The sequence below is a fragment of the Capricornis sumatraensis genome, chromosome 2 (genome assembly GCF_032405125.1).
Source record: "Capricornis sumatraensis isolate serow.1 chromosome 2, serow.2, whole genome shotgun sequence".
Lineage (NCBI taxonomy): Eukaryota > Metazoa > Chordata > Mammalia > Artiodactyla > Bovidae > Capricornis > Capricornis sumatraensis.
Window position 1 is genome coordinate 93,060,334 of NC_091070.1, and position 14,321 is coordinate 93,074,654.

A 14,321-nucleotide genomic window follows, 5' to 3' on the forward strand; every position below is an offset into this window, starting at 1 on the left:
GTCTAGTACAATAGTCATAACTCATTTAAAAAATGTCAGCATTCCAGATAATACTTGCAAGGATGATTGCAATTATCTAAATAGCATCATTGAAATTGATAAGAAATGTTACATTAATTGCTTGCACTGAATAAGCCCCTTCTCGGTACCAGACACAGAATTTTTATGTAGATTAATTCATTCAAGTCTGACTATTATTATCATCCCCATTTTACAGTTGAACAGCATGAATCAGGGAAGTTATGACTTTGCCCCAGGTCACACAGCTAATACAGTTGATCCTTGAACAACATGGGTATCAGGGCATCAACCCTCTGCACCTGAAAAATCACATGTAACTCACAGTCGGCCCTTCTGCATCCATGGATTCAACTAACCAAGGACAGTGTACTGCTGCAATATTCACTATTTGAAAACATCCAGGTACAAGCGGGCCAGAGAGTTCAACCTGTGTTGTTCAAGGGTTAACAGTATTTGGAGGAGCCAGGTTAACAAAATAAAACAATATTCTATTTTAAAAATCCTACACATCCCAGGGAGGCAACCAGTTATCCACTACTTACAGAGCTCAAAGACAGCCTCTGGTCTATGGACTAATACTATTTAAATTATCAATCAAAAACTACACTCTCTTAAAAGTTAGACATAATGTAAGTGAAACACTACATGCGAACCCTTGTCCTGCATTCCACTTGAGGTTGCAAAGAAATAAAGCTTGCCCCAGCCAGACACTGGTGTTTATCCCCGTGCAGAAGACAAGGACCCAATCATGCCCTTGTGGTGGTGATCCGAACAGGAGCCTAGAGGCCTGCATGCTCACTGAGCTCTCCCTTGAACTCGAAGATATGTGACCCTGCTGAGGCTTCCTCAATTCACTTAACTGAAAAGTGAGAGATGTGGGGCAGTTCCCCTAAAATTTAAACATAGAAGTACCACATGTTCCAGCAATCCCATTTCTGGGCACACACGCAAAAGACATGAAAGCCAGGACTCAAATAGATACTTGTACACCTGTGTTCATGGCAGCGTCATTCACAACAGCCAAAAGGTGGAAACCACTCAGTTGCCCATCAACAGACGAACAATAAAATATGGTATATATGTACAATGGAATATCGTTCAGCCTTAAAAAGGAAGGAAATTCTAATCCATGGTACAACGTGGATGAATCTTGAGGACACTGAGCGAAGTGAAACAAGCCAGCTGCAAAAGGAAATAGACTGTCTGATTCCACTTATATGGAGTATCCAGGGTAGTCAAAACCAGAGAGAGAGAGAGAGAGAGAGAGAGAGAGAGGTGAGCTCCAGGCAGCGGGAGGCGGCGGGATGAGGGAGTTACTGTCTCATGGGGACAGTGTCGGCTTGAGAAGATGAAAAAGTTCTGGTGATGGTTACTCAAAAATGTGAATACACTTAATACCACTGACCTTACACTTAAAAACAGTAAATTTTAACTAGTGTATTTTACAGCAAATGCACAGACACAGAAAGGGGTATTAATTAATTAAATGAATTTCAAATCTTGGTTGCACCCTGAAACCTCCTGTGGAGATGTTTTACCATATCTGTTCATCACCAGGAGTAAGAGGGTGGGCACAGTGGGCCTCTGATGCACTGGCGGGCAACACTGATACTCAGGAGGCATTATTGCCAGGAAATGCGCCTGTGCTTCTTCGGGGGTTCAACGTCACTGAACTGATAGGGAGCAGAAGCATAGTGCCAGCACGGGCAAGGCTGGTGGGGACAGACGGGCTACGGGGATCACTGCCAGAGGAAACAAACGTGAGAAGCGTGACCAGACCCTGGATCCCTCCCAACTCCCCCCCAAAAGGCCGTTAAGTTCAGCTGAAGAGTCTTCATGTAGAATTTAAAAGTGGATGGTGGACTTGAAGGCATGGTACTGGCGGTACTGAGGAGGGGGCTGTGGAAGAGAATATTCTTGTTGTTGGCCTGTGGTGGGGTGAGGTATTTAGGGCTAAGCTGTCAGATTGCAGATGCAATAGTGTGGCAAGATGTGGATAGCACGGGAAAGAGATGGACTTTCAAAACATTGTTCTTTGTGGTTTTGAGGGTTCAAAGATTTTTTAAATAAAAATATCTATGCCACTGCTCTACCCCAAAACAAACAGAATATCTAGGGCACAGGATTCAGAGAAAGAGTGTTTTCTTTGTGATGCTCCCCTGGAGATTATAATGGGCAGTGAGGTTGACAACTAGGAATTAGACAAGCTCTAAACTGAGATGCGATACATCATGCATAACAATCAAAAGACGTGCAATTAACCTAAGAGGGCGCCCCGCTGCTGACACTGAGTGGCCCTGGGGGATTTCTTCCGTCCCAAATGATCCCAGCGGCCCTGCCTTCCACTCTTCCTTCATAGCGTAGTGTGAGTTGCTCGGTTGTGTCCGACTCTTTGCGACCCCGTGGACTGGAGCCCACCAGGCTCCTCGGTCCTTATGGAATTCTCCAGGCAAGAAGACTGGAGTGGGTCGCCGTTCTCATTCTCACCCTTGCCCTCAGTTTCTCTCCCCAAAGGCAACCTCTAAAAAAATGTCTGCATAACCTTCCCGAGGTATTCACGAGTACACAGGTTAAGTCTGTCTTCCTGTTTGGTTGCTGGATCTGTCTGTCCTGCTCAACAGATCAAAGGTACACATTTGCAGAGATTTCAAAACTACTACATGGAAGCACACTATAAGCCCCATTTCTTTCTCCGAGTTCACTAGTCAAATGTGAAGAGTTACAATCGGAGCCTACTTTGAAGGATAACACGTTAAGCACAATCCTCCAAACTGTAGGCCAATTCAAACTGACAACAGCGTATATTCTACGGCAGAACGGAGGAGGGGAACTCTGAAACTGTCCCCAGAAGCAATGCCAAAGCAAGGAAAGGGTTCTGTGTCCCTGGTTCTTGTGGACAGGTGACTGTCTCTTTATACATTCTCTTTAAATGAATATTTTTTCCATTGGAAAATAAAACTCATTAGTAGATACAGAACAAAACTAAGAACGTTCTGGTATCGGCTGTGTAATGATCATTTCTCGGAAAACTTTCTAAGAGTTCAGAATGAGCAAGGCTTTGGATTTGATAGGGGGAGGGGAGCAGAGTTTAGGGAGTGGGTGAAAGGAGAACTCATATTCCGTGAAGCTGACGATGTGACTTACTTCTTACCCCAACCTTGTGAAGCCTGCCTGGCCAGTCCTGGGCCGAGGCAAAGAATGTGGAAGTGATGGACATCCCCAAGGACCCAGGGAGGAAGCAGTCAAGTCTGGCTAATTCTAATACAGAAGGGTCAACAGGAAACATTGGTATGGGGGAAAAAAACTGGTAGAAGAAAGCAGGGAAGGCAGAATGAATGAGTAATCTGGGGACACACAAGAAGCAGCCAAGATTTTCTACATCCAAGGCCTCCAATACTCCAGTTATGCCCATAGGTTGAGCTTCACTTCAACTTTAGGCCCATGAATCTAAAGCTTCATTATCCTTCTAGAGGCAGTAAGGGATGTCTAATGAAGCAGCATACTTCCTCTTTCCCTTTCTCAACCCCTCTTCTAAATCCCCACAGCACTAGGTTGACCAGAAGGTTGGAGGACCCTCTCACTGAAGTCAGATTCCACAATGTGAACTAGGCATACAGATTAACACTTATCTCAAGCAGTTCCTTCCCATCTCAACACTGTCATGAACGCTTGGGCTCTCCAACCCGCAGCAATGATCAGCTTAACCCTAAAGGGGATAACAGGATGCCGAGTAACTGCAAAGCGACAATCCCTCACTCGGGTATGCTAGTGACAATTCTACAACCATTTTTCAGATGACAAAAAAATGCAGTGCAAAAATCCAACCCATCATCCAACTTTATCTGTTAACATTCAACAATAGAGCATGTTAGGTTTGCTTTTGCTTGTTTTTAGTATACACGAAGAAGAATCTGGTCTCCAAATTGACAGACCAACTCCACCTCCACAGAGATAACTATTTCCCATGAGTTTATACATTCAAGAAAGCACAGGATGTTTGGATTAATTATATGTAAATTTTTAAAAATGTGCATGGAGCCAAGATTTTAAATCCATTTTCTGTTAACTTGAGATGAGGGCAAAGAGGTGGGAAGACAGGCAAGGGGCAGCAGAGATGAGGGCGATACCCCTCCCCTGACATTCAAGTGCTGATGCCATGGAGACACATTCTGAAAGAGCATTAAATCATTTAACCCTCTGAGCACACACTTTCCCATCGGCACTTTACAGGAGAAGAAACGGAGGCGCAGAGAAATTAAAGTAACTTGCCTAGGTTCCACAGAGGGTGAAGGCAAGTCTAAACTCAACGTTAAATACTTGCCTGGCAGTCAAATGCTTGAGATTACCTTTAATTTAACTAAAGATAATAGAAACAAGTTACTCATTCAGACCAGCAATGCAATGCTGAAACTTTAAGCAAAACCTGTAATAACAGCAAATATAGTCTGAGTGTCTTCCTAGGTACCAGGATTCCAGGTTACCGGTTAGGTACTAAACCTAAGCATTACTTACGTATTTCAAAGATCTGCTGCAAATCAAGTCCATTTATAAGAAGAGGACTAAGGAATTGCCTTAATATTAGGTAAGATTGAGCTCACAATCAGGCAATAACATGAGAGAAGTGAAGCAAAATTATTAGGAACCATTCTACCTTAAAAAGGTTGAAGGCAAAAGGAGCAGGGGGCAGCAGAGGATGAGATGGTGGGACAGCACCACCGACTCAATGGGCATGAAATTGAGCAAACTCGGGGAGATAGCAGAGGGCAGGGGAGCCTGACGTGCTGCAGTCCATGAGGTCACAGGGTCAGACACGACTTAGTGACTGAACAACAACAAATATACCTCAATTTGCAAAAAAAAAAAAAAGACATAAAAACGTCTTTCTTTAGAGATTCAGGAGGAACAGGAAAAGGTGAACAATTAAAAGTCATCTTCTTTGGAGATCCTAAGCAAAAAATCAGAAGACTGTCCTATCTTTAATCAAGAGCAAAAAAAAAAAAACCAGACCAATAGTTTCCTGTAATGGGGGCACTGTCTGAATGCACTAATTCCTATCAAACAGTATCTCTGCTAACATATGCAACTGATCTCAAAGTTGGGAATGAATGAAAAACACTTTTAAGTTGTCCTGGAAAGAAAGTGAAAGTGAAGTCGCTCAGTCGTGTCCGACTCTTTGCGACCCCGTGGACTGTAGCCCACCCGGCTCCTCTGCCCATGGGATTCTCCAGGCAAGAGTACTGGAGTGGGTTGCCATTTCCTTCTCCAGGGGATCTTCCCGACCCAGGGATCGAACCCAGGTCTCCCACATTGCAGGCAGACGCTTTAACCTCTGAGCCACCAGGGGTCCTGGAGGGAAAAAAAAAAAACAGAAGAAGACATCTTCCAACCCTTACTGTCCAGCCCCACCCACCCCTACAAGGACTGCAGTCCAGAATGGCCAGGGCTGAGACCTTGCTTATTACACAACCAGGTTATCCAGCTCACTCAGCCTTCCCCACGGCTCCAGAGAGCACCACCTACCCCTAGGAATCTCTGGGGAGTTGACGTCACTTAATCTTCTAGTCAGCAGAGATTTGGGACTTTATCATCTAAATCACATTTGTTTCCCAGAAGGGAGAAAAGCAACCTTAAAGCCATACTGAAACAGAGTCTATACAGTAAACACAAGCCTGGACAGATATCAATGCTGGTGCTTGTGTGCGCTCAGAATCAAACACACAAGGAATACTGTAAATAAAGTGTTCAGTAACATGCTCACGTGTTTTTACTTACTTGACAAAACCTGCCAGCCCTGTGGAAAGGGTAATCTGTGTATTAGGAATGCTTTTCCACCCTTGCACTGGAGCACCAGTGCATCCGAAGTTACATCAGAAGTGCCTGGAGGGCTTGTGGAAAACAACTTAGAAGGTCTGGGTGGGGAAGGGACTTCACCTTTCCCACAGGTTCTCAGGGGATGCTCTGTGGCCATGCCAGGAAAACCACTGTGCTGACCGCAGAAATAGCTCGCAGTGCCTTTGGGCACCCTGGAGAGAAGGGCCATGCACAACCCATGACTGCAAACCGAAGCGAGAGTCCAGGGAGAGCGGTGTCAAACGGGAGGGCCTGCTGATGAACTGGAGACACGGTATCTGCCACTTTCAAATTGAGATGCTCTAAAAGTAGGTGGGCAGGATGCCCTAAATCTCCAGAGAAATTTGCTAAGAAAAATTATCATTAAGTCATGGGAGGATGAGTTGTATGAACTGGGGAGAGGTGGAAGAAGCCCTAGCCCCTAGATAATCTGGTTGCCAAGGTCCTTGCCTGGCTATAGCTACATTCTCTTTAAAAAAAAAACAACAAACAAAAACCTGTTTTCAGAGAATTCAGAGAATCTGCCTTCTGAAATGGCTTAGCGTTAGCTGTCTACCTGGCTGGAATCTCTTGGGCACCAGCGAGGCTCCAGATCTATCTCCTGTTGGGTTCACTGGACGTCACCAGTTCCAGAGCCATCATCAGGATTTACGTCCATCCAAAGTGAAACTATATGACAAAGCTGACCAGTAAGAACAGAAGCGCAGTGAAGGGGCCTCTGAGCAACGAGAGAGGGGGCAACCCCCCAACACACATGCGAACACACACACGTCCCCAAACTTCGCCCACCCTCTTGCTGCTCCAGGCCCTGTGCATTCCAACCACACCCACCTTCACACCATCCCCCACTTCACCAGGTCACCTGGCCATAAAATCTAATGGAAACTCTCAAAGAACAAAAAGATTCTTCAGGGAGAGACTAGACTAAGCTGCTCTCCTCAAGACAGCACTGTCTTCTGTTGCAACATGATAAATAAAGGCTTCCACAATAAATTCCCCTCTGGCTACCCCTCCCTCCACAGGACCTATCCACACCACCTAAACATCAACCCCACCAAACAGCCATACAACAGACCCACTGGAATGCCTTTCCATTTTCCTCCTGACCTCCCTCAAGGCTGTGGTCACACCCTTCACGAGGCATCCCATTTCCCCATCCAAATTCGTCACTTGTGTCTTCACGTCCACAGAATTTGGAAATAACACCAGTAAAAGTATAGGGATTACTCTTCAACTTCCAGACTCTCTTATGAAGTGTAAAGCTGTACCCATTTTCCTTCATCCCCAATGTGTTGTACGTGTCAGGCACTCAATTATTGAAATCACCAGTATGTGTTTAGCACTATGTGCCAGGATTGCACACTCTTGAGAGTCCCTTGGGCTGCAAGGAGATCCAACCAGTCCATCCTAAAGGATATCAGTCCTGAATATTCATCGGAAGGACTGATGCTGAAGCTAAACTCCAGTACTTTGGCCACCTGATGCAAAGAGCTGACTCACTGCAAAAGACCTTGATGCTGGGAAAGATTGAAGGCGGGAGGAGAAGGGGATGACAGGGGGTGAGATGGTTGGATGGTATCACCGACGCAAAGGACATGAGTTTGAGGAAGCTTTGGGAGTTGGTGATGGACAGGGAAGCCTGACATGCTGCAGTCCATGGGGTTGCAAAGAGTCGGACATGACTGAGCGACTGAACTGAACTGTACTGCCAGGAATATTGGCCACGGTCACAGGGATGCAAAACATCATCCTTCAAGGTATAGGAGAAAACCCCAAGGCTATTCAGGCAGTTAAGGGCCAAGTCAGGATTTAAACTCACATCTACTCAATACCAAACCTTGTGCCACTTCACTGACATTGTTCCGCCTTTTAAGGGAGAAAAGCAGAATGGAATGGTAAAGTGAAAAGGCACTAGCTCACCAGTCAGTCAGCCCACTACAAACTTCTGTCTGATTTCTCACCAAGCCTAGACTTTAACGCATTGCCAGTAGCCTGGCAGGCTACAGTCCATGGGGTTGCAAAGAGTCGGACATCACTGAGCGACGAACACAGAACATGTAATAAAGTGTGTTTTACAAACTATCCTATTTGGAATCATTGGAGCATACCATTATATTACAGAAAAGCCTTTCTTTCTTTTCCGTGCCTCACGATGAGATGGAATGTCTCTACATATACATAAAATGGTTGGAAGCCAGGATATACTCTATAAAAAGCCCATGTATTCTTTGATGCTTTTCCTTGGGGCAGGGGGTGGGGGGAGGCTGGTAAAAGCGTAAAATAAACTTGAAAGAATCCTGCCCACCTACTTTTAAAAGAGCACACTATCCAAATGGCCACAGGTTTCTGCAGTTTGATCAAACCAGGACAAACACCTGAAACAGACAGAAGGAAGGACACCTCCTTGGATGAGCCAGAGAAGGCCAACTGGCAACAGCTGGTGAGAAAGACTGACGGTCTGGCAGCATCGGCCTCCAACCCCCCACCCCCCTGTCGCCGGGTAGCTGTGTGGTTTTGAGACAGTGTCATGGGCTTCAGCTTAGGGAAAACCACTGGTCCTCTCAGAGGTAATAACAAGGAAATGGTAACAATGGTACATGAAACACACAAGCGCTTGGTAACTTCACCAACTTCAACTCCACACCATGTGCTGACGTGCCTACCCTGCAGGGCTCACCCGACTCAGGTCAGAAGTGGAATCGCCTTTGTTTCTCCTTTGGTTGCCGGGTAGACTTGGGAGCCACTAGATCTGCTGGTGCACTAGCCTTGTAAAGAAAATGAGCTGTTGAAAAGCTTAGATCGTGGGAAGGTGAGGGGCAAAAGCAAACTAATGGCTCCCTCGAGAAACAAGGGGTTCACTAACGCCTGAGACAACGCTAAGTTCTCCAACAAACTGGAAATTACGAGCTTAAATGCTCCCAAACAAGTCATTGGGGCTGAGGACATATGCGATTAAAGTTAAAAGCATACTAAAAGAACACTTCAGCTGGTGACCTGAAAGCACCTTTTGAAAAGCTTAACCACAACATTAGTGCATGTAGGAGGAACTTGATTTTTTTGTCTATTACAGACTGCATCTCAGGGCAACATTGCATACACCCCCCCTCCTTCTTCAAAAAACACAGAGCTGCCCGAAAGTGAAAGTGAAAGTGAAGTCGCTCAGTCGTGTCCAACTCTTTGCAACCCCATGGACTGTAGCCTACCAGGATCCTCTGTCCATGGGATTTTCCAAGCAATACTACTGGAGTGGATTGCCATTTCCTTCTCCAGGGGATCTTCCCAACCCAGGGATCGAACCCGGGTCTCCCGCATTGTAGACAGACACTTTACTGTCTGAGCCACCAGGGAATTCCTTAAACACAGGTGTATTCAATCCTGTTTTACACACCTGAGATTAATAGTTCAGAACATAACTTTCTAGTACTGGGAAAGCAATCCGCTTAGTAGTGCTGACCATCAGAACACACCAGTCACCAGGTGATTTGGAAATCTCATCATGCAGACAAGAGTATCAGACACTAAAAGTACCAGCCAGAACCTTCCCCTGCAACACACACACAAACACACCCATGCTGGGCTTATGTTACACTTCTTTAAGAGAAGCAAAGAGTGAAACACTGATCTTTGACAACATTTCTCATGATTTTGCAGAGGGTAGAAAACCACAGTTCCTGGCACAGATACATTGATTACTGACCCACAGGAGAAACTTAAACTTTGACTGGATCATCAGCGATAAGCAAAATCATCTTGGTCACAAGGCCCCTCTTTGCTATGGCTGGTCTTTTAAACTGTCAAATAACTGGAAGAAAACTTTTGACAGATCATGGTGGCAGCGTATCCAGCAAATACATCATAGTTTGTTACAAGAGCATGAAAGTTATTTGCAAATCATTATCTAAGCATAAGTTCCACTTAAATTTAGTTTCGACTGTAGAAAGACTCTGGTTGTAATGTTCTACTCACGTTTCAATTAGTATAGCAGCTTCGCCCTTCCTGTTTCCACATCACCTCTACAGAATTGCATTAGGGAGCTAATACTCCTGTTTAGTTCTGTAGTAATGTCTTAAAGGGCTTCCCTGGTAGTTCAGTGGTAAAGAATCCTCCTGCCAATGTAGGAGACTCAGCTTCTATCCCTGAGTCAAGAAGATTCCCTGGAGAAGGAAATGGCAGCCTGCTTCAGTATTCCTGCCTGGGACATCCCATGGACAGAGGAGCCTGGTGGGCTACATCCAAGGGGTTGCAAAAGAGCTGGGCATGACTTAGCGACTAAACAATATCTCAAAAAATAACTTCACAGGTTCCCAAAGGAAGTGGCCAATGTGGAAGAAACACGGATCAAATAGAAGTCTATTTAGTTTTACTTCAGTGCACCAATGTGCAAATCAGGAAGACTGTAGCAATCTCTCATGTCAGGAATCTGAGAAGGGAACCTTGAAGAAGAACTCAGTGAGAAATCCCTCAAGAACACCACACGATGTGGTATTTCACAGACCCTCAGCCTGGTAGAGAAGAGAGACACCGTAACAGCCCTGAACTGAGTTAATTTACTTTGTACAAGAATTACTGAAATAAATGTCAATTCAAGGGGAGGAGAAATGGCAGAACATCAGCCCAGACCTAAAACAAATGTAACAGCTTAATTCAAACTACCAAAAAGCTGTTTTTAAAGACCAGTCTCAAATATGTTTTACTAGGAATATGCAGCACTGGAATTGAAATTACTACAATATATATAGGAAGTATATATTGAGAATATATATATCCCAATAGGGAGTCTGCTTATCCTTAAATGTTGGGGATGAACCCTGCTTGGTATAGTTCGAGGTTTCATTGAACCCATAACTCACCAAACCCACAAACAAGAAAAAACACTGCCCTATAATACAACACAGCAAATACAATCCTGTATTCTTCTCTGGTCTTTCTGTGAAAAGCCCAAAGCACTATTTTCAGTCCTGTGTTGACAGAGGGCCCAGAAAGCCAGAAACCGTATATTCTAATACATTATGCTGTCCCCTTTTGCGTGGAGAGTTGACATTAGGTAGTATCTATTAACACTAAGGTGTATTCCACTAGACATTATTTTTCAAATAAAGTATGAACATCCTCAGACATATAAGAATTTAGATCTTACATCATTTTATATAAATGATGCTATGATTAAAAATATTTGTGAGGACAGACAGAACAGACTTGTAGTTGCCAAGGGGAAGGGAGGGTGGGGGAGGGAGGGAGTGAGAGTTTAGGATTAGCAGATGCAAATTATTATATATATATGGATAAACAACAAGGCTGTATAGCACAGGGAACTATATTCAATATCCTGTGATAAGTCATGATGAAAAGGAATACAAAAAAGAATGTATATATATATAACTAAATCACTTTGCTGTACAGCAGAAATTAACATATTATAAATCAACTGTATTTAATAAAAAATATATATACATATATTTGTGAAGTCATTTTCCCATTTGTTTGTCCACTAGGAAAACTATCTCATTGCTTTGTGATCACCCATCCCCCAGTTTGAACAATTACTTCCTTCAGTCTGCATCTGATGAGGGGAAAACCCAAAAGTACAGCTCCAAATACTATTTGACCAGCACTCGTATCGTTGGAGTAAGTACCTGGACTATCCTGAATGAAGGAACACAGCAACACAGTAAGCTCCCTGTGAGTTACACCTTGCATGTCAAAAGCATTCAGGCTATGTTCTCTACGTGGTATTTGTCCTCACACAGAATAGAAAAACCTGTTTGCTTTTCTGACTTCTTCATGAAAGAGAACGTCTGAAATATATGATGTGCATGATACAAATCTTCCCCAGTGGCACCGTGGTAAAGAATCTGCCTGCCAATGCAGGAGACACAAAAGACTCGGCTTTGATCCCTGGGTCCGGAAGATCCTCTGGAGGAGGAAATGGCAACCCCCTCCAGTAGTCTTGCCTGGAGAATCCCACGGACAGAGGACCCTGGCAGGTTACAGCCCATGGGGTCGCAAAGAGTCGGACATGACTGAGCAGGCAGACACATTACACACATACCACCTTCAGCTCTGGAGCTACTTGGAGGAAAATGGTGACAGCAAATGACCTCCTCTAACAAGACACACATCTCAAACAGTGCCGTTTAGTTCAGGAGATCTCTAAGTGTAGCTGTTGATCTGGGGTTTCATATGGCTGATGTTGTACCTTTTAAACAAAATAACGATATTTAATGCAATAAAAAGAATCCATGAACATACACCATTTATGAATCTGGCATCAAAATCATAGAAGTGTTCATTTTAAGGACATAACAGGCTATTGTATTAAAGTCCTAAGAGTTCAGGGTGGTCATAAAGTCTGGAAATTGGCAAATACTTTCCATTTTTTACTATGTCAGGTGACCAAAGAAAGCCTTCCTGGGAAGGATTCCAAATAGATGGTACACCACTCATTACATCAAGCTCAAAAGTAAAGTTAGACGAGGATTTCCAAAGTGGCTACACAGAATGCTCTTCACGCTTACGGGATCTCAACCTACTTGACAGCGGTGTCTAGGAGCACTCTAAAACCGCAGGTGCACTGAATGAAAACCAAGCACCATCACAAATGCTCATGCGGGGAAATGGGTGGAAACGCAGCATTAACGCACTGCGTTCTTGTACGTTTGCCCAGCACACTCAACTAGCGAGGCACAATACTGAACAGATCATGGTTTAAGATATGACATCAAAAGCCCTTTTTCAATGCATACTCGCCTAGTTTTGACACATTGTGACCATCTTATAATCTGACACAATGAAACTGCCAGAGGACTTTCAACAATCTGAGGATGGCTGACATCCCTATGGATGAACACATCCCAGCTCAAGGAACTCTGCCCTCTGAGTGGTTTAGCAAAGTGCAAACTCAGGCTACAAAGGGCAGGCCTGGGGTTAAGTGTTAAACGCATTTCCCTAGAGGACACAGGACGCAGCTGACTCCTCACTGGCTGACACAGAAAAGGTCACCTGGGAAAACTTCTCATCTCTGATGTTCCCTTCCAAGGCCCTGGAGGAGAGAAGCCAGGGTGAGCAGGTTGACTACTCCCTTTTTATGAGGCAAGCCTGTGGCCCTCACAAGTTAGAACCACAAAAGGTAACCTTGCAACAGGAATCCCCACCTTAACCCAAACCCGCTACCCTTGCCACCAAGGCCAGCCCGGGCAAAAGATTAACCTGTGATCCGCGACCATGGGTTCATCAACCTTGCTGAGAAAAAGGGAACGCGCCAACTTTCTGTTTGTTTTAAAGGAAATACTTCCTGGCACATGTTTGGTAAAGACTCTGAACTCTGCACATGAAGCCACGTGGTTGGATCTAATCTGGCTCTATCCACTTAACGATCGGCCAAAGCAACGTCCTTCTGACGGTAGCCCCTGGCGGGGTAACCGACAGGGTCTCATTCAAGTCACGCGGCTCCAACCGGATCCCAGGGAGCCCAGCGCCGCTGCAATCCTCCCGCGCGCCGCACAGTCCCCGCAGGGCCCAGGGGAGGCGGGGGACGGGAAGGGGGGAATGGGAGGAACTGGAGCGGAGGTGCCCCTTTCAGCTGCAGCAGGAAAGGACTCCCAGCTCCGGCGGCCCAGGTGAAGCTCTAGGGAGCGGCGTAGAGGGAGATGCCAGCCCTTCCAGGAACGCCAGCGCTGCCACTAGCAGAATGCGCGGGCACACTGTTTAGGGAGCCCACCTGTAGCCACAACAAGCCAACTTTCCTCCCCTTCTGAGTTGGAAGAATCGGGTCCCTAACGCCACCCCCTGGCCCGAGCCAGCAACGGCTGGGAGCTCCGCGGGGTCCTCACCTGATACCCCTAAGCCCCCAACTCGGTGTGTTTCAGGGCGCAGAACCCGTTCTGCCTCGCGCCACGGTGGGGTGTGCAGGGGGTAGGGACTGGGGTGCCAGCTGGGTATTGTGACCTGTGGGGAGAGCTGGAGGACGCTGCTCACTAGCCTTTGCAACTCCAACTCCCAATTTTGCCAGCCACCCAGCCGCTGCCCTCCTGTTCCTCTGCGGCGCGCACTCGGCTCCCCCGGCTTCTCCAAGCCTTCCTTGGGGGAGAAAGCCCCCCAAAGTCAGCGGATCCCCGCACGCCCAGCGGACTTACAGCCATAGCGAGGTCTCTGCAGGGACGGCTGGTCCTCGTGGGGCATCCTGCGAGGCTCTGGGGGCCCGCCCTGGGCGCGCCCCCCGCGGCTCCCCTCGCTGGCCAGGCTCGCCGCTCCGCGCCCCGCCGGCGCGCTCGTATCCGGCTTCTCGCTGTGCCCGCCTGGCCGCCCGAGATAGGCGCCCGGCTTGCTCGGTGCGCCCTCGTCAGCGCCCGCAGCCGCCGCCGCGCGCTGACACCCGAGCAAAAGTGAACTCTCTTGCCTCGCTCGCTCTGGGCCGCCGCCGCCGCCTCCCGGGCAGGTTTCCTTTCTCCCTC

General features: G+C 46.3%; 1 protein-coding gene across 2 annotated transcripts in view; it reads right to left on the reverse strand.

The window, feature by feature from the left end:
• IQGAP2 (IQ motif containing GTPase activating protein 2) overlaps nucleotides 1-14,106 on the reverse strand; it is a 307,112-nt gene extending 293,006 nt beyond the window's left edge. The window contains exon 1 of one of the 2 annotated variants that reach the window (XM_068966679.1): nucleotides 14,004-14,106. In XM_068966679.1, the coding sequence (XP_068822780.1) occupies nucleotides 14,004-14,049 (46 nt within the window). In that variant the 5' untranslated portion in view covers nucleotides 14,050-14,106. Of the gene's footprint in view, nucleotides 1-12,870; nucleotides 12,880-14,003 lie in introns of those variants that run through there. The other variant, XM_068966681.1, reaches the window with a different exon arrangement.
• Between the last annotated feature and the right edge of the window lie 215 nt (nucleotides 14,107-14,321).